Source organism: Drosophila arizonae, chromosome 3 (genome assembly GCF_054131065.1).
Source record: "Drosophila arizonae isolate 15081-1271.41 chromosome 3, UAZ_ARI_1.0, whole genome shotgun sequence".
NCBI classification, from domain to species: Eukaryota; Metazoa; Arthropoda; class Insecta; order Diptera; family Drosophilidae; genus Drosophila; species Drosophila arizonae.
In genome coordinates this window covers 8,554,305-8,575,461 of record NC_142923.1, presented here as the reverse complement: position 1 = coordinate 8,575,461, position 21,157 = coordinate 8,554,305, and the positions used below count along the sequence as shown (strand labels likewise).

The following is a 21,157-nucleotide window of genomic DNA, read 5'->3' as shown; positions in this document are numbered from 1 at the left end:
TGAAAGTCTAGGGCGTCTCCCACTCACCGCCATCGGCACGGACAGAAACCCCTGTTTGCTGCGTGTGGAATCTGTGCGTTGGTGCAGCTGCTCCTGTTCGTCTTGCGCCCCGCGCTGCATATACTCATCATTTTCCAGTTCGTCCTCCGTTTCTATAAAGTAATCGTCAGTGCCAAAGCTGCCGCCCATGGGATAGTTGCTGAAAATGCGCGAGGACTCCGAACCACTTTTCCGTCTCCCGTGCGAGCCATGAGGAGCTCCTCCACCAGCGGACATGGCCGAATAGGAAAAACGCCGTGGCGGCTCCAATAAATAATTATATCCCACTGGTCCAGGCACGCCAACGCCACCTGCAAGCGCAAAAGTTAAGGGATTAGCTCAGATCGGGGAAAGAGTTTCCTTGTTTGTTCTATTGACTTGCCTACAGATGCGCAGCGATAGCCGCGATTGAGGAGCGGCGGAGCGCTCACATTGCCCAGGGAGAGCATGCGCTGACGTCGATAGACCAGTGCATCGTACTCATCCGGATAGATGGACATGCCCGTGGCTACAATGGCCTCCTGCAACTCGCGCTCCTCCTCCTCCTGCATGCATACAGCGGCCACTGCTGCCATTTTGGGATCCTTGAGCACCTTGAGTGTTTCGTTGCTGCTGCTGCGACTTTTCCACACGATGAGGAACACCATCAGGCCAAAGAAACCGCCCAGCGTGGCGGCGATGCGTACACCTGTCATCACGTCATACGTCGCAAAGAATTCCGCTCGGATGCGTGCACGTTCGGCTGCATTTTCCGCTTCGGTCAGATTGAGCTCGCCGGGCGGCAACAGTGGCATATAGGGCGTGGCCGTGACGGAAGTGGGTGCGTGTGCATATACAGGTGCGGGGGAAGTCGCAGCGGCGGCAGTGTTGCTGTTGTGATTGGGGTACGCCGGCGGTGCCGGTGGTGCAGACGACGGCTCATGTAGAATGCCATTGGCATCGGGATCAACGAGGGCGGCCACTTGGGGGTTCTTTGGGTTAGATGCACGGGTGATGCGTTGCAGTGGTTCTGCTTGAGCTGAGCCTCGAGCATGACTAGCCGTTGTACGTGTTGTTGGAGGAGTTGTTGTTGCTGCGTTAGCTGTTGTTGTTGATGCTGTTGCTGTTGCTGTTGATGGCGTTGCTGCAGACGACGGAGCGCGTCGTGAAAGTTTGGCCATCTCTATTGAAACATTGTCTGGAATGCAAAGAGATAAAACTCAAGAAAGTTAATAACATTACAATTGGCGGTTATAAGTCGAATTTATAAGCCACAGTGAGTCCAGAAGTTGAACTATTGTGAACTCGGACAAAAGAGCTGCCAGATAGGCAAAAATGATAAGCATTTATCGATTATAAGCGAGCAGCAATCAAATTCAAAAAGATAATACTGGAATATTCCTGGAATTGAAATTATCTAAACGCTGACCAAACGTTTTTAAATTGCCTAATTGCTTAAATTGAAAATTTCCCCATGCCGTGGAAACAATGCCAGGCGCTTCAATAAATAAATTGTGTGGATGCTTTGCAACATTTTCAAGCGAGTCACAGCGGATGGCTTTATTCGCCTCCCACTGCAATTAAAATGCTATAAGCCCATTCACATTTCTTAGCGCATTCTTCACAAGCTCTGGCAAAGTTTTTAATTGTTTTTTAGCGCTTTCATTTCACATTTCTCCTCAGCACTTTTCACGCGCAATGCAGAAATTCCCTTTGGGAAATAACTTGGTAAATATTTCAATGTTCTGTTGAAATGAGTAAATTAAAGTTATATTTATATATTGACGAGAGAGTATGAGTGTGTTTGTGAGTAAGGGTGTTTGTGTGTGAGTGTAGCTCCATTACATCCTTGGATTTTCAACAAGTTGCACGCTCAATAATTCAGAAGGACGAATCGCCTGTTGCCTGTTGTTTGTCCTGCGCTGCCCGCTGGCTCATTGTCATTGGCAGACAGGCAGGCATGGAGGCTCACCCCGTACACCCTGCGCGCTGACACCACCAAACATACCTATACCCTGTCCACTTGCTGCCCATCTAATTGTTCGTTTTTGTATTGACAGCCGCGCAGTTGCGGAACTGCGCTCTGCTGAATTTTCTATCCAACTTGTCGTTTTTGCTTTCTCTTCCTTCATTTTGTTCTTTTTTTTTTTTGTGTTTTATGTAGTTTTTCCACTTTGTGTGTGTGTGCGTGTGGCGCATACATCTCTTCTTTTATATTTATCCTGTCCAAGGACGCACTGCCCATCAGTCGCTTCCAAATGTATTATTGTAAAAGTTTTGGTCTAATGTGCCGCTCCTTTACCTTGGCTCAGTATTCTTCGTTCCGTGTTGTGTATGCGTGTGGGTGAGTTTTTTCTCTTTCTCATTCTCTTTTTCTTTCATTCCTTTTGTGCACCACGCTTTTTACAGCTTGTTTCCATTTTGTTTCTTTCCAATTTTTTAGATTGCTTGGGCAGACAAAAAAAGTTTTTAATGGCCATTATGCATTGGCCATAATTCGTGTTCCTTTTGCGCCGTGCAGCATAATGAGGCGCAAACGTGAAGTGAAATTGCAGTCTAAGCACTTTCAAGTGATTTTTAATGACTTTTCAGCTTCAGCATTTTTATTCTCATTCATTTTTCCGACTGTTTGGCTGCTTTTAAATGTCTGTTTAGCTTAAGCTAAATGGCAACAATTTGTAAAGTCAACCATTTGGCAGTCACATTAAATAAATTGTTTGTAAACTTTGAAAAGTTGAAAAAAGCAATTGATCTCACATGTTTATGGCTTTAACAATGCCAATTAACTACTTGAAGCAATATCATCTGAGAAAGTTTACAAGTCTTATTAAAATATTCGTGATTTGCATTTCCTAGTCATCTATCGATTTATTGATATCGATTGTTTTTAGTTTTCAAATTTAAATTTAAATCACTCTCAATATTATCAATCTATCGATATTTTTGAAATTCTTCATACGTAAGTACTTATACTACGTAAGTACAATACAGACTTACAACTCGATGTGGATTGCTTCATAAACAGGTTACAAAAGTTCTCAAAGAATTTGCACCTTATCCACACCTGTTTCATTGCTATTTTTGTGCATTGAGTATTTGGTTACTTTGAAAAAGTTGAAGCTGTCATTGAACAATGTCTTTACAAGCACACGTATATATAAATAAATATACAATATATATGTATGTGCGCCACAGACAGAGAGCTGAAAGATTACCTAAGATCCTTGGGGATTTAGGATACGTAAACTTATAATTGCGAAGGAAGGTAAAACAGCAAACAGAGATAGGCAGCCGAGGCAATAGATAGAATAGCATTAACATTAACGATGTCGGCGCAGAGTGTATATCAACACCATATCGATGTCAAGGCGATGTGGGTAGGCAAAATGAGCGGAAAATGGTAAGCCAGACTAACCGCAGCAAAGCAACATGTTGTTGTTGCTGGATGATGAATGATTGCGGTTAGACAGCGGGCCAAATTCGATGGCAAAGGCATAGAGAACGAGAGCGGCTGCTGACAGGCAGCCGCAACTTGACTTGGCCCATGCTGCGTATGCGTAATGTGTGTGTGTTCATTTGTGCACATTGTCTGTGTGTATGTGTATGGAGAGGACTTCAGCGGAACAATAATTCATCAATGTTAACGTCATGTAGCTGCTGCCCGGTGTGTGTGTGTGTGTGTGTGTGTGTGTGTGTGTGTGTGTGTGTGTGTGTGTGTGTGTGTGTATGTTTTCTTTCTTTTTTTTGCCACGGGCCACTTTTGCCATTTAGCACAGGGCAAAAATGAAATTGACGGCAAATCAATTGAAATTACACACATACAAATACATATGAAAGCATATTACACATTTATATACGTGCACCCCTATGTATGTAATAATGCTTGTATTGTTATTGTGCGTATTTGGCACAACGTATTGAGCTGTGCTTTCAGCTTTGCACTTTCCACAAAGAAATCATTCATGTGTATTGAGGCGCAAATATGAAAAAAGATGTGTGACCACAACTGAGGATACATTAATAATTAAGTGGCAGACAAAAAATTGTAGATTAAAATTGAAAAAGGATTGCTATAAAATTATTTAATGAGCTTTAATAAGAAAAAGTTACATAAAAGCTAATTTAGACAAGGACAAATTATATATTAGGATTATATATTATTTATTTCAAATTGTCAAGATCGCACTGCAAAAACAAAAGCATTAAAAAAATTTAAATGATTTCCACATTTATAATTTAATATACATAATTTCATTTCTAAGAAAAGAAGAAACATATAAAACTGCAAAAATTTGTATTGAAAATATTATTATTTTTTTTTAACTGAAGACTTTAAGATTTTGATATACAACTCACTTAAATATTCATGTCTCTAGGCAAATGGCCAGCATTGTTATTCCGAGGAATACATTTTACTTATATTATATCCAATAAGCTGCTTTTACAAGCATTAGGCAAATGAAAATGCAAATTATAATGAAAATGGAAAATATATATATGCATGACTTCTTTGTGCATAATTTTTTGGGTATTATTATATTTTTAATTAATTAAAATGTCTGCCTAAGCTGTTTCAACTGTTTTTCTTAAGATATTGCCTAGGCCAGAGCCGCGGCTCTTTAAAGACCTAGGCTAAGCGGAAGCGCTAGGCACTGGCTTATTAGCGCGGGTCTTGTCCATGTAGCGTTTCGGGGAATGTGGCGCCATTTTCTGTCAAATTATGCGTCACGCCCACTTGCCACACTTAACCGCCTGCCCACAGCAACGACAACGAGAACAACAACAACAACAACAATAAGAAGCGTGGGCCATTTAACAAACATTTCGTTAATCTGGTACACTTGGCAGGCGCACGGCCATGAGGATCTCCGTCTCTGTCTCTGTCTCTGTTTCTGTTGCTGTTGCTGTCTCTGGCTTTGGCACCGTAACTGTGGCTCCTGTTCCTGAGCCCACGTCCTTGCCAGCGCGCACATCCTTACCCACGTTAGGCTCGTTGTTACTGTTTATTGTTGTGCTTTTATTGTTATAGCCATGTTTTTTGTTGTTTCATTTGGCGGCATTGTTAGCCGTGCCCGCTTTTTGCCACCCCTTCAGCCCTTTCCCTTTCCTTCCCCTTGCCCATGGGCCCTGTGCAAACGATTCTACTTGTCAGTGCTTGCCTGTATGTGTGTGCCTCTGTATATTTGTGTTTATATACTCTGTACAAATTGAAAATGAGCCAAAAGGTGTATTCATTATGAGAGACAGAAATCCATGTCTGTCTTGGCCTGGCAGACAATCTGGGTAGATAAGTGTGTACTAAAATAAAATATGATATGGGCTAAGGGCTTAATTAACTATGAGAAAAAAGTTAGATGCACGTGTATCCCAGTTCCGGATAAACTCCTCCTTTTGCAATATAAACTTTAAGTTTATTTTAGTTCTTTAGTTAGTTATTGATAAATATCGATATGTGTAAAACGCTATTATTAGACGGAAACTTCAAAATTATCCAATCACCGTCCAAAAGCACAAATCGATAAATATCGATATATCGACAGAACTTTCTGTTATTGCTTAGTCTTCTAGTCGTTTCACACTACATAAATCGATACCTATAGATAAATATTGCTATTTGCATTCAAATCAGTATAATGTTAGCCGCTCCAATACTCATATACAGGGTATCTCTTAGCTAACATCTCTTGATTGATTCAATTGTTTTTTGTTTTGTCTTAAATGCTAAGCGTTTTACGTTTATGATCACGAGTCAGACAGAGGCAAGCATTAGGCCTGCGCTCCCTCTCACTCCGTCTCGCTCCCTCTGCCTGAGCTGATGCCTTTGGCATCATTTATTTCATATGAAATGTTGCTGATAAAAATAAGCTGAAATATCATTTAAATTGCGTTCGTGTTGTCGTGTTATTACTGTTGCGCTCTTCTCGCTGTTCATTGACGCACAAATTATGCGCTTAAAGTCAGAGTTTTGGTCATTTGTGAAATTCGATTTTGGCCCGCTAAATGTGTCACGTCTTGGACTTTCGACTACATTTAATATTTGCTCAAATATTTAACACTAAAACGTGCTCAGCCTCTCCAATGATGATGACACAGGATACCAGCAGCAGCAGCAGCAACAGAGGCAGCAGCAGAATATTACATGACAATCAGTCGCAACCAGTCAGTGTGTTAAGCCACTGGCAGCTCCAGCTCCTGTTCCAGTGGCCACCTACAGTCGAGTGGCAAACGGCTTTACTTTTGCTCACATTACACATTCGCATATTTTCACAGTTTTCTTATTTTCGGCTGGTACATTATTCATTGTCAACTTCTATATGGATTTATTGCTTAATCACTTAGAAGGACACAGATAAAATTTCGGCACAAATCGATGTCTGCCGCATGCCGTGCTGCACTATAAATCATATATTAGGCATATATACATATATATATTTTGGCACTCTGAAATAAAATTGACGAATTATCTGCGCAGCTATTGGGTTTGACGTAAATATATTTCAGATTTATATTAAATATTTACACTAAGGCTATGTCAGCTTTTTGTGTTTCATTTATTGAACTTCCAGCGCGTGCTTGGCCTAATTGTTTATTAATTTGTGCTGCTTATTGAGTATATATATATACTGAGATATATTTGAATTTATGCAAGGTTTTTGTTTGCTGTAACATGGATAATAAAAGCTGACAAAGTGTTTATATATTTGTATATGCCATATATATATGTATGTATATTTCTCTATTACTTTAGACATACCATTTAAATACTCTTCACTTCCTTAATTTCTTATCTTAAATCTTATCGCTGTCTATTTTAATTGCAAATATTTGCTTTATCTATTGACAAATTTGACGTAGAATTATTTTTGTTTGATTCTGCACTTGACTTGTTGAATGTTTGCCAATTAAAGATTACTTTGCAACATTTTATGTGGGTCCATAGAAATAGTCTAAGTTCAATACAAAATTTTAAGCATACCCGTACTCCATTCTGATAACAAGTAGATTAATTTCTAGGCTATTAGGCAAATCTTGACACACATCCAAAACCAAGCTTATTAAAGGTCTATAAAAATGGCAAATAAGTTATTAACAGCAAATGCTCTGCAGGCGTGAGGGACACAATAAATGAGCATAGGGGCGAGAGATATTGTGAGGAGAACAAGTCAAATTAAGAAGTGATTTAAAACAATTTTTATGTGGCAGCCAGACAAATTGTGTGGCCCGGCGGCTGGACAAAAATGTCACCCGAATTGGATTCAATAAGGACAATAATGTCACTCAAGTGCTGCGGGCCTGTCCTGTCCCATCCTGTTCTGTCCTCTGTCCGTTGTCTGTTGGTGCTGCCAGTCATGCCAGCCTTGCTAGACAAAAGGCGTCTAGACAAATTTGTAACGACTTTGTTGTTGCTGCGACAGTGGCAGTGGCAGTGGTAATGGCTGTTGTTGTGGCCGGCAGCAAGCATTCCAGGCATTCTTCCTTTTTGCTCTTTTATTTTATTTTTTATATTTTTATTGCACTTTATTTTGGCCAGTTTCACATTCTGACATTAAATTGACAAATGTGGACAATTTTATAGAATATGTGTCAGAGCGTATGTGTGTGTGTGCGGGAGTCAAGTGTTAATTAAATGTTATGCCAGCGTCAGTTAATTTGCACACTAAAGAGAAAGCAAGAGCGACCACATGGCGTATACGTAATATACTTGCGGCAGTTATAGCAGCTAACTTATACAGATTGAGTATGCGTGAGTGTGTGGCAGCTGCCTGGCGACACTTGGCTTTTGTTTTTATATCCTGAACAGCGGCGTTAAAGTGCCACGTAAAGATGTACAATATTGTATTATAAAAGCGCCACAAAGTATGCAATGCCTTTTTCTTTCTCTTGCATTGCACACACACACACACACAGAGAGAGCCGCACACACAAACAAGCTGTCTGGCAGGCAGGCAGGAAATAAACGTCGCTTGAGTTAACAATTACTGACACCATTAAAGTTTTGTGCCAACGCGCCCCCCAAACACCCACACACGACACGCCCAGCAGCGCCTTTTGTCTAGAGGCTGTCATTATAGTTTTTCTGTTTCTTCTGCTTCTTCTTGTTCAGCTGCTACTATTGCCACACCCACACACACACAGCTGCTGTTGTTGTCAATGTTGCTGTTGCTGTTGCTGGTGTTACTACAGTTGCTGCTGCTGCTGCTGCTGTTGCTGCCTCTGACATCTCGCCTTTGTCATGGCGTGTGTGCGGGTGACATGTGCCTGGCACAGATTGCACATTGTCCGCATGCTTGCCACATATTTTATAAGGGTTTTCTCTTTTTTCACCCACCACTCAAGGACCCAACTAAAGGGTGTCTTGAATTTAGAATTCAAAGTTAGACGCATTTTATGAGAATGGAACTAGAATTATAATTTGTGTGTGTGTGTGTGGACATTCCTCTTTCTCTATCTTTACCTTTATATTCAAGTTAAATATTAAGACTTGACAAATCTCAAAATAAAAATGATTTGTTTATATTGAAGAAATGGGAGACAGTATTATACTATTAGTAATCAAAATAATAACGTTAACTTAGCTGCTTTTACACAATTATGTACTCCTTTTTCTAAAAATAGCTTTTTCAAAGTATTTTCATAAAAGTTTGTCTATGATTCAATTATTGGTAAATCATATTTAACACTCATATACCCCACACAAGCTCATCTAAGTAAAATGCACTTCACTTGTCCAGCCATTAAGGCCAGTTTGCCGCACCGAAACGGACCTTGTTAAGTGTTTATGGTGACAACTTATGGGCGTTTCATGCAAACGACTCTTGAAACTTTTTTTTTTTTCGTCGTCATCGTCGTCCAAATTGAGCAAATTGCTGTCGGAAATGCGCTTTGATTCAATAGCCACTGGCGAGCACTCAGCTACGACCTCGGCCCCGTCTGCCGGAGCAATAACTTTCTTCAACTTTCAGCAGGCCAAGTAATTTAAAAGTCCATTCGCCCGGACGCGTGGGCTTTGAGCCGCCTCCTTCAAATGTGTATTTATAATAATAATGCCAACGGGCTGTCGAGTGGTACAGAGAGCGGAAGCATGCGAGAGAGAGGGGGAGAGCAGCTATGCAGCTATTGCAGCTAGCAGCTGATGCTACTGCTGCTGCCATTAACCTATTAAAGCCCCTCTCAACAAGAACCGGAGCACGTAGACGCAACCGGGCCGCTGCCGCAAACGTCGAGCACACAGCACGTAGCTACTTCCGTTTGCCATAGTGGCAGCCGGACAAGGGGCAGAAGGAGCTGCAGGCCAGAGCGAGGCGAGGCCAGACCCAGTTGGACAGTTAAGTATGGTCGAGCGCAGGCAGCTCCTTCATTGCCATTAAATCAGAGTTAACAACTGCTGCTTTCCTGTTATGTCCTCCTGCCAGTCGCCCTGTCCTCGTCCGCCTCCTGCACCGCTCGCTCTGTTTGTCTTGGCTGCAGCTGCAGCAGTTGCAAGATTAAAATTGCAGCAACAGCTTTCACTTTGCGAACAGTTTGCTACGCGAGCGACTCGCCAAAAACAATTATTTGCATAAATACGTACACTGAGTGAGCATACTTAATATTTATTCTAAGGCCAACGGCAGTGCCAGCACACAGACTCGAGCACAGATTAAACATAACACAGTGAGAGTGAAAGAGAGCGAGCGAGAGACGGAGAGAGAGAGAGAGAGCAGGAACAAGCGAACGCTTGGCGGAATAAATTGCAGTTGCAAAATGTCAGCAAGCGCCATCTAGCGTCCATTGGCATCACATGCAATAGCAAAATAAAAGGAGTAAGACAGTGGGACGAAACTGCTGGCTCTACATGTACTTATATTTAAACACATGAAAATATATTTAAATAGAAAGTGGAAGATAAATTTGGTATATAAATAAATGAGGAAATATATATGTATATATATATATATATATATTTTTTTTTATATATGGCAATCAATCAAGAAAATTACCTCTTTTTTGTTTTATTTAAAAATATAAAAATGTTTATGTAAAAGCCCATTAAAAATAACTTTGGAAAACATAAAAAGACTATTAGAAACTTGAGTAGTTTATTTATATTTTATTTTACTTCAACAATGTCAAACATTTCCGCTTTTCTGTTTTATACAATAAAATATTAGCTCTTAGTCACTGTGCGTTGGCAACGCTCCCTCTGCCACCTGTTGTTGCCTCTCTGTCGCCTGCTGTCAGTCACTGCTGCCGCTGCCTCTGCTGCTACCGCTGCAGTTGCTCCACGCTATTTCCGTCGACCCTAACGTCACATCGACTCTCTTGCCCCCGCTGCCGCCAGATGGCGCACATTTTCATTTTGTTTCGCAATTTGATTTTATTTCGCTTTGCTAGCTGCTTTGTATGCGTATTTCTCTATTTGAGCGCTATCTCGTTTTACGCTTTGTAATTAAATACTTTAAGTGATTTTTGTGCTCGGACTTTGCAGTTTGCTCAACTTATCTGACAAAACACGTCAAAGTGCGTAGAGATTTACAGCGCTTTTATATTTGTTCAAGACCTGACTTTTTAGGAGACTTGTCTGAATAAATATTTAGCAAATATGGACGGCGAAGATTATTTTTACTAATGCTTTGAATCTTTAAGAATAAAATAGGAAATACAATTTATGACAAACATGAATAAAGTTTACTCTCAACGGAAGCAAATGATATGTTTCATATCATTATTTTTTTATGGTTTGTACAAAAAGTACACCAAGCTCGAGAAGCTGAGGCAAGCCATTGTCCGTGAGTGGGAGAGATACGGGCAAGTCGCCTTTGGGCAGATTGCGATATGTTTGTTGACCATCGCAAGGACAGAGTCAAGGCAAAAGATGTCGAACAAAACTGAATTGCTTCTAAATTTTTCATCATTTGCACACTTTCCGAGCCTTGAAATAACAAATATATAATTTTTCAAATCTAAATTAAATGAATAAAAATTTCAATTTATTCTTTATAATTTTATATAAAAATAGTGCTTAAAATTTGTTTTGAAAATGTTAAAGAATTTCAATGCCTAAAATTTAATTTGTTTGTATATTTTATTTAATACCTAAATTAGGGCCGAAAACAATTAGTAAAAATCTAGGAACATTTTTCTTATTAATATTTAATTCCTCGCGTGCCCAAAACTGATGTCAGCAAACAAAGCTCTCGACTTTAATCAATTGTTGTAGGTTTTATCTATCTGGCTTAATTGGCATGGCCGTCAGTCAGGCTAAATTTAGTGATTTCAGGCCATGGAAACGTGTTCAGGTACAAGGCAATGCGTGTTTGGCTTGTAGATTAGATAAATGCTGGGCGTCAGCGCAAAACCTCGACCTGATAATGTGACAATTTTCATGGAGTGCAGACTAGGAAATATATTGTCCTGATAATCGGATACAGACGAATTTAGTTCTTAACTTTTGGTTTTAAGCAGCAGCGGCAGCGGCGACTGTTTACGTTTATCTGATTGGCTCTGGATTTGCCAACTTAGCCAACACACTTCAATGCACTTGATATATAATTGTAGCCAAGCGTGAATACACACACGGGGGAATAGCAGAAGCGCAAGCAGAGCTTTCAATAAACCCAAAACGTGCCACAAGACCCCACTTGCCCAAAGAGAGAGGGAGACAGAGATACACATGTGTGCATAGACACACAGATAAACACACGCACACACACACATAAATACTCAACAGTTGCACATTTGAAAATTCAAGCAGAAAATGTCTAAAAAAGGTCAGTGAAGACTGAAAAGCGAGAGCGAGAAAGGGCAAGTTGAAAGCGAGAGGAAGATAAAGAGAAAGGGCGTCAGAAGGTTGGATTTTATATTCTTTTTGCGCCCATTTTATACACTACAATTATAAGGTATTGCAATTTTTGATAAGAAACTGTGTATGCAGATCTATATTTTTCTAAAAAGCCAAAATTCTAGCTAAAAGTTATAAGATTTTAGATTTGTTTATTGCACTGCATTCTTAGCTTCCTTTTGACTTACTTATCAGAAATAATATATATACACACACAAATGAAAATTATATATAGTTCTGTATCATATATATTTGCTTTTAGTTTGATTGCTTTATAAAGTATATATGATAATCCTGAAATTCATCCTTCAGTGTATTTAAAATTCGTTGCTAACAACATTTCTCGCTCTTTTGTTGCTGTTTTCCCTTGCAACCACAAACAAGTTTTTGGCGCAATGTGACGCGCAAAGCTGCCACTGTGTGCGTGTTTATGAGTGTACATGTGTGTGTGAGTCTGTGTACATATGTGTGCTTTCCATATAGTTTCCAGCCAGGCGCACAGAACTCAGAGATAGCTGCCTTGCCAACATAGCTAACATAGAAGCATTAATGCTGTGTGTGTGCAAATGTGTTTATGCCTATGGGTGTGTGTGCGGTTTTCGATGTATGTGTGTGTGTGTGCTTATTAATACTTGAACAACACACACGCACACACATACGCACACACAGAATGCAAGTGCAAAAACAAAGTTTCGCCTGGCAGAAATTGTCACAGCAAAACCCACAAAGCTCACATGACAACTCGAAAGTTAATGGTCACCCATCTCTTCTTCTACCGCCGCCCCTGCCCCGCTCCATCACTCCACTCACCGCATCACTTTCGCTTTCCACACACTTTCGCACAGCATTCGAGTGAAAAACTTTTACACTTTAGCCCATAGGCGAGTTGTTAAGTAGTTCTCGAGTTTTTCGTTCGGTTTCCGTTCCGTTCTTTTACGTTTTTTGTGGCTTGGCATATCATCATAAGCTTTACTTAATTCGCTTAGGAAAAACTCAAGTAGCTACGTTCACGGCGACACACGCACACACAGGAGGACAGACAGCCGCACAAGTTTGGGAAATTGTTGCCAAGAAATCTGCATAAAGCGAACATCAACTGAAGGCAGCAAACGTAAATGCTTGAAAATATTTTAAATAAATTATTATTTGCAATTTACATCCTTAATTAGATGTTTATAGAAAAAGTGATTTTCTTTTCTATTTTTTCTGTAGGAAAATGAATAATATTTCATGTTTTATATAAAATACAAAAATAGTTGCAGAAAAAACTTGTATTGTATATATGTCTATATCTATATTGTTAAATTTAACTATTATTTTCTTATTATTATTTATTTAATTATTTTTGTTGTTGGGTAAAATATTTTTTTTTTTTTTTTTTTTTTTAAATTGTCATACATATCCGTAAAGCAGCTCTTTTTATTTTTTATTTCAAACAAGTTTTTTCGAAGAAGTTGGCAAAAAGTTAATGAAAATAAAGTTTATATGACTGCAAGGAATTGCCGCGCCGTGCAAGAGGAAGGAAATGCGAATTTGTGTGAGTGAGGCTATGCATGTGTATGTGTATGTGTGTGTGTGTGTGTATGGGTTGATATAACGTGCTTATCCTTTTTAATTAACTTTGCAGCATCGACAACAAGAACAACAACGCCAACAACAACAACGACATTGGCACAAAACTTATTTAATTAAAATTCGCCATTGAAGCAGATAATTAGATTTTTATTTTGAGCAAGGACCAGGCAGTAAATGCTGTTGTTGTTGTTGTTGTTGTTAATGTGGCCGTTGTTGTTGCTGTTGCTGCTGCCTGTTCAATTGTCGTTAAATATAATTTTAAGCCAACTGGCCATAAAATAGTTTATTTGCGGGCTGCGGGCTTTCGTGTTGGGGTTCAGTTTCAGCCAGCATGAATATACATACAACACCGAAATCGATAATTAATATGATTAATTGACTCCAGTGACAAACACAACAACAACAGCTATGAAAATGCGCTAAAATGTGTGCCCCAACCACAACCAAAATCCAATGCAAAAACAAAACAAAAAAAAGGAAACCAAAGTCCAATCAGTGTATGCCGCATTGAGCGCACAGCTTTTCAGGTCACACGGCCATGTCAGGGGCTAAGGGCGAAGGGTGAAGGGTGAGAGGTGCTGCGAGTGGGACCTAACATTTTGGATGGCCGGTCACGCCCCCTTGTTTGTTTGAGGTTACGCGTGGTTACATGCGCGTTAACTGAACGCAGCGCCGCGATTGTCATTCAGATTCTGATTGATGGCGACAGATGGGTCAACAGCAGGTGGAGCAGAGGGCGGGGAGGTAAGTTGGGGTTACGTGCACTAGAGCTGGTTTGCGGACAATTTAATAAACGCTTGCGCTAACTACATTGAATTGGACAGCTGCAGTCACAACAAAACTAATCAAATGTCAGGCAGCAGGAGACATTGTGAGAGACGAATTGCGAATACTCTTACTGATGATTTTCTTTATGCTTATTTGGCAGAATTAGTTATTCGTTTGCCCTTTAAGTGAATTTATTTTTATATTTTAATAATTGCTCACGCATCATTCAAATAATTTAGAATGTCCGAGTTTTTGTACACTTCAGTTTATATATACTCAATATATAATATACATATGTATATAAAATATTTATAATAAGTACCCATTAAGGTAACTGAAATGTGTTTATTTACAATGTGAACAGAGCTCGTAAAATAGCTTTGAACTCAAAATTTGTTTATTATTGGCAATGATTGCTCATAAGGCCTGATTTATACATAAGTGAGTGAGTAAGATGTTTGTGGAAATTTGAATATAGACGAGTATATCTATCGTGCTTATAGCAAAGAAAATCTATTAAAAACTTGATTTGTTTATGTGCTCGAGTAAAAACGTTTTTGAAATTCAATAAAAGTACAAATTTCCAATCATAAATAAATTTTAAAGGAATATAAATGATATGCAAAAATGATAATAATAAAAATCAATTTGAAGTGCTTGTTCAATTGCCAAGTGAAAAGTTTTAAGCACATATAACACTTTATATCAAGTTGCATCGAGTTTTCCTTAGCAACCACATCGATTACTAATCGATAAGTTCCGGGCGATATTTTACGAACTAGTTCCGAAGGGCTGTAAACTTTAACTTTGCAACTTTGGCTAGCGGAAAGCGTGGCCAAAACTTTGCAAAACAAAACTGTTTGCAAAGACATTAAATTCAACTTGGATTTTAGAAGGTTAGAGAATGAAGAGTCTCTCATAGCATATACATATGTATACATATTATATACATATCTATCTGATGTCTCATAAATGAATTTTGTGCTTATTTAAGAACAACAAGAAGGGAGCGCTCAAAATGTCGAAGGCGAAAGCGAAACTATAAAATTCATTGAGAGCAAAGTTAAGCAGAGCAACAAGTTATGCCATGGCTGGAGAGACGGAGAAAGAGAGAGATAGAGAGAGAGTGAGAGTGAGGGGGGAGGGGGTGTAGGACGAGTTCTGTCTATAGATAACCTAAGAAGAGGGTGGCGATGGGTGAGTGGGGGCGCGACTATGTCGTGCCAAGTGACAGTCACTTAAACTGAGCACGAGTCGTGGCTAAAATGTGCGCCATTCATACTTGAAACAAGAACAGATTTAAGTGCAGCCCCATGCTTGCGCAAATTGTGGGCGTGGCTGTTGTGTGTGCGTGAAGGTTGCGATATTTTTATCACTTAAGCGCAGGGCGGAGCTGGAGGGGCGTGGCGCGTAAGATGTTGCCACATTAAGTTAGACACGCAGCGCAGCAAAACACTTGAAAGTGGCACAGGGCGTATACATAATCTCAGAGCATCTTATGTATGCGTATGTATGTGAGTGTGGGCGTGTGCGTGCTTTAATGAATGTGCTCAATGTCGCTGATAAGACAGCAGCCACGCGTGCTGATAATGACAAGTATCATTAACTGAAGAGAGCGGGAGAGCGCAAGAGTGGAATGATGGACTGTGGAGTGAGGAAGAGGGAAGCATGTCACTTAATGCCCATCGTCCTCGTCCTGTTGCTCACTTTAAGGCGCCATCGGCCATATGGCATTGCCATTTAACTAACCTTGGCAACGTGTTTTTACTTTGCTCTCTCAGTTTTCATTTCATTTCGTCTCGTTTTTTTCATCATCTTCTCGCTTTTTTTTTTTTTTTTTTTTTTTTTGCAAGCATTTAGCAGCCATTTGGTAACATTTCCCGTTTCGGATAAACGCATTTGCGCGCACGTCCTTCGACAGCCAAAAACAACCTTTGACACTTTGGCAATCGAGGCCTGGTCGCTGCCAATGGAAATCTGAATCGGAATCTGAAACGGAATCGGAATGTGCATGGGAATGCGAACGTGAATGCAGCAACTGCGACTGCGCACAGTGGGGCCTCTGCCGGCAGAGCGTGGCAAAAATCAAAAAAGTGACTTTAAGCGATTTTTAAAAAGTTGATGTCAAATGAAAATAAATCGATCTACTGGTTTGTAGCCGAAAGATTTTTGAAAATCGGTCAATTTTAAGGGTAGTTATAGCCCTTCAAAATTTGGGAAAGTGGCAAAGTTGTGAAGAGCAGCGTATTTTTGTGAAAAATATGCCACTTGTCAATTGAATTGTAGGAAAAATCTTGCACCAATTTTGGCAGTGTTGGTTGCGATTTAAAGAATGGATTATTACTAATAGAATACAAAAAAAATTATGTTAATACGATTTTTCATTGCAGAGCTGGTTTAAATTTACTAAACCTCTAAATTTGACCATTTTTTTTTACCTAAAGTAGTCTATATCTTTTGTGTTCCGCCGAGTTCCGAGCACCGGTATATATACACGTATTAAGGAAGATATCCTCTTTAATATAAATAAAACTTTGGCTGCCACCAGGTGCCACCCCGGATTTCTAGAGCAAAAAACTGACCCAAAGTCGGCATAAAAACGCACAAAATGTACTAAAAAAGGTCAAATTTGCATGCAGATGACTACTTTACAGAAAATGAAAAAAAAAAAAAAATTTTTAATTTATTTTTTTAAATTTGTTTTGTTATATTTATTGCATATAATTTAAATAAAATCAATTTCAACAAAAAAAATGCTAGTTTTTCATAGAAAAACATACATTTTAGGACAAAAATCACATTTTTCAGGTTTGAGGTAAAACTGTGAAGCACCCTGTTAACGCATCACCCTGTATTTAGGCCTATTTATAGCTCGAAGAATTCTCTGTCGAATGCTTTTTAAATTTTTGAAATATCTTGCTTGATTCAAAAGTTATGATTTTTGCAACGCAAAATGAGCAAAGGCCCCACTGTGCTGCGATGCGATTGTGTGGCCGTGAAACATGTAATTGTTACATGTATTGAACACAGGCATACACATGTATTTATACATACATGTGTATGTATATATGTGTGTGTGTGCGCGAATTTAACTGCATTGCCAACAACAGCAGGCTACAAATGTCGCAAAGCGTTTGAAAATATCCAATTCAACTGATTTTATATTAATGTGTAATTTTCTGTTTTCTGTTCATATCTGAAAAAATAATGTTGCTATTTTGATATATCAAATTCACAAATATGGCCTTCGTCTTAATTTTAAAAAAATTTCGCTGAACTGTAATGCACGACATTTGAATTCTGCATTAAAAGACAGACAAAAATCTGAATTGTATATCATTTATATGCCTCATGAAAACTCTTAAAAAATAAATAATTAACTTGAACAAAGTCAAATTAAATTTTGCAATTTTAAATTATTTGCACTAAATAAACAATTTGTTCCGTTTACGATTCTTTAGGACTCACTAAAATACGTTCTTTAATGCTGACTGTGAAAACAATGAATTTGCTTTAATTGCGCGCAAGTTTATTTTTCTCCTCTGATTTATTTCGAGCGACTGAGTGTTTTTGTATGTATGTGTGTCACTCCCAAACATGGAAGGTATGAAGAGTCTGGCTGCTGCTATTTTTACACGGCCATCAGATCAGACAATTTGATTTGTGTGCACACACACAGGCACACAGACACACACATACATATATACACAATAGCACTGATTGTCTGAGTGCATCTGTGGCTTTAACGCTCGATTGGTGTTGCCTTCCTCTGCTTCTTCTGGGTTTTTCCAGTGTTGCATTTTCTCATTGCATACTTTTGGGAGCTGCGTGGACTCTTTCTTCTCTTTTAGCCCATCTGCCAATAAATGGAGCGTGACCTGGCAAATCATTGGCAAATGTTTCTCTCTATGTGTGCGTGAGTGTGCGTGGGTGGGCGTGTGCACGCGTGTGTGTGTAAGCTGCTCGTAAACTGACTTCAGCAACATGACTCGAGTGCAGCTCAACTCTCCAGGCAGTCTTTTGCTCGAGTTCTCAACTTTTGCTGTTGTAATACATTTATATATATAGATTTATATCTATATGTATATATACTCATGTATAATACCAACATCGAATTATTCAGTACGTTGAGCAGTGCAAAGACTCAAGTAGCGAATTATGTATGATGACGAGTGGCGCAAACAAGTTTGAAATAAGAGAAGAGTTAGATGTAATTGCATAAAATGTAGATGGTTTAGTGAAATAATACAGTGGTAATTATTTAAACTTACACTTAAGGCTTTATGTTAGTTTAATCTAAATTAAAATTCCTGTGTTACTGAAAGCATTTCATTACATTTTAAAAGCGATATCTCTTCGAATATTGAAGTAAATATTCTAAAATCTAACAATTGAAGTAATAAGTGCATTCATTACTAATAAATATCAATACTATATAATATAAAAATAATTATACATAATATAGTCAACATACAAATTTAATTTACAATTTTTTGTTTACATTTTTTTTTTTATTTATTTAATGTTTATTTAATACTGTTCTAATCTAGAATTAATTTTGTGTTTATTAAAACATCAGACAGAAATAGATAAATATTTAATTTAATATAGCTGTACTCTTAACTGTTTTCCCAGCAGCTATTGCCCTTGTTGCTGCCGCTGCTACAGCTGCTGCAGCTGTTTGCATTCATGTAAATGTCAAATTCGCCTGTTGCACTGCGGTTCGACTTTAACTGACGCAGCAGCAGCAAGGCCATTTGACATTTACGGGCAACTTTGCTGAGCATTTTAAAATAAGCTTTGGGCGAGAATTCCGCAGCAGTCTTGCGACTATATGCACAAACTGGCATCAACATTAACATATTTTAATTAAAAGATGTCAAGCTGTTGGAGCGAAGCACTTGCGCCAGACACGCTGCACGTGTCGTATGAGTGATGTCTTCTCCCAAATTCGTGTAGCTGACTGCATTTATTATCTTTATTCTCATTACGTTCTCTGTCTGCAGTGTAAATTCATTTTAAATCGCATTGTGTGGTGAAAATAGCAACAGATGCGGTCACCTTCACTTGCAGCAGTTGCAGACATATTTATATATATGCGAGGAGCTTTTATTGATTCGATTTCGAGCCCGGCAGCTGCATGGCATCCTCACACACAGGCACACACATATCCGGTTATTGTACGTGTCGAACAGATAATTTGGGGCACAGTTTGTCTTGTTGCGCCCTGTCAGACGCCCACAAAATTAAATTGGCCAAGAGCAACTACAACAACAACAACAATAGCTACAATGTAATTACTCAACAAACAATCATTTTTTGTTGGCCCCATCCGCATTCAGTAATTCAATTTTTTCTTTTATTTTTTACTCTGCTGCTGTCGAAGATGTCTACGGTGTCAATTTTGTAAAATTGAATGCAGCTCAATAGTATAAGCAACAGCAATATACGGATAAAGGTCAACATGGCCTACGCACAGTGGTTGTGCATGGGGAGCGAAGGATTTATACGCTGACTTGCAGTAGGACAGCAAAAAAGATAAAGGAATTTGCAGTGGGACAGCAAAAAAGATAAAAGAATTTGCATTTCTGCTTGCACGAGATCGTCATCTCAATACTGAAAAATACTGCGTACGATATAAATATACCACTCTTATCAAAAATATCGATAGTTTTGCACCACTTTTGTAACTAGCCTAAGTTGCATAGCTGCCATCACTAGAACAAAAACACTTTTTATTTAAAAACATATATTCTGAATACAGTTTTGATATATGGATTGCAATATATAATTCCTTCTGTCATTTCCGCCATATTCGACATTCAGTCTCCACGCAATCAAATAGAGTTGCACACGTCGAACAATTTGCTGTTGTTTTTCCTTTTGGAAAACCTTTTTATCGATCAATTTATTAGCATTTATATCCCATTTAATGCCTCGAATTGTGCCACTGTGCCGAACAAATTTTGACAATTTGCGTGAGTGTATTGCGGATTTGGGGGCGGGGTTGGAGTCTTTACTTTACTTCTTTTTTTTTGCCATGTTTTACATCGCAAAAATAAAACAAGTAAGAAGGCTCCAGTCGAGACTGCTCGACTAGGAGATACCCTGAACCCTCTAAGCTGATATTCTAATCATTCCGCACTTCTTTTATGCACACATACATACACATGCATCCACACGCACGCATAAGCCTGCGCTCTGCTTACTGCGCAGTAAGCAGCGACTGCGCTTGGGCTGCGCTGCAATGTGGGCAATATTATGAGAATTTATTTGTTGAATAATTTCTTTTGTAGACCTACAATCTTAATGAAACTTTCAGAACGTAATCATAATGTTCAAATGTATGTACATTCCAAAGCACAAGTCTCTAGTACTTGAAATGCGTTTTTTACAAATTGGGGGCGAAGGGGGCGTGGTATCCAAAATCTGTAAATTACAAAATCTTTGTATTCATTAACTTTATATACAACGCAAATTTGAAGACTCCAGGTTTAAAAGTGTTCAAATTAAGCTAAAAAAACAAAATCAAATTTTCGATTATTCTCGATAAAAAAGTTATCGGATGATTTATCGAAAAAATAAAGCAAACTCGTACTGCGTATGGTACACACGAATATGCATGCCAAATTTCAGCTTTCTAGCTCTTATAACTTCTGAGATCGACGCACTCATACGGACGGACGGACGGACGGACGGACGGACGGACGGACGGACGGACGGACGGACGGACGGACGGACGGACGGACGGACGGACAGACGGACAGGGCTATATCGACTCAGCTCGTCGCGCTGATCAAGAATATATATACTTTGTGGGGTCTGCCACGCCTCCTTCTGCCCGTTACATACTTTTTCACAAAACCATTATACCCTGATTTCCCATTTTCAATGGGTTCAGGGTATAATAAAATAAACATTACTTATGCTCGACACGTTGCCGTTGTCGCTGCAACCGAAGCGTGACTGCGTGTG

General features: G+C 39.1%; 1 protein-coding gene across 13 annotated transcripts in view; it reads right to left on the bottom strand.

Annotated features, from left to right (window-relative positions):
* LOC108611049 (uncharacterized) overlaps positions 1-21,157 on the bottom strand; it is a 54,593-nt gene that overhangs the window by 4,175 nt on the left and 29,261 nt on the right. For 12 of the 13 annotated variants that reach the window (XM_089464295.1, XM_089464294.1, XM_089464296.1 and 9 more), the window contains 2 exons: positions 422-1,216; positions 28-350 (listed from right to left, as the gene is read on the bottom strand). In XM_089464295.1, the coding sequence (XP_089320421.1) occupies positions 28-350; positions 422-1,199 (1,101 nt within the window). In that variant the 5' untranslated portion in view covers positions 1,200-1,216. Of the gene's footprint in view, positions 1-27; positions 351-421; positions 1,217-1,622; positions 2,740-21,157 lie in introns of those variants that run through there. The other variant, XM_089464306.1, reaches the window with a different exon arrangement.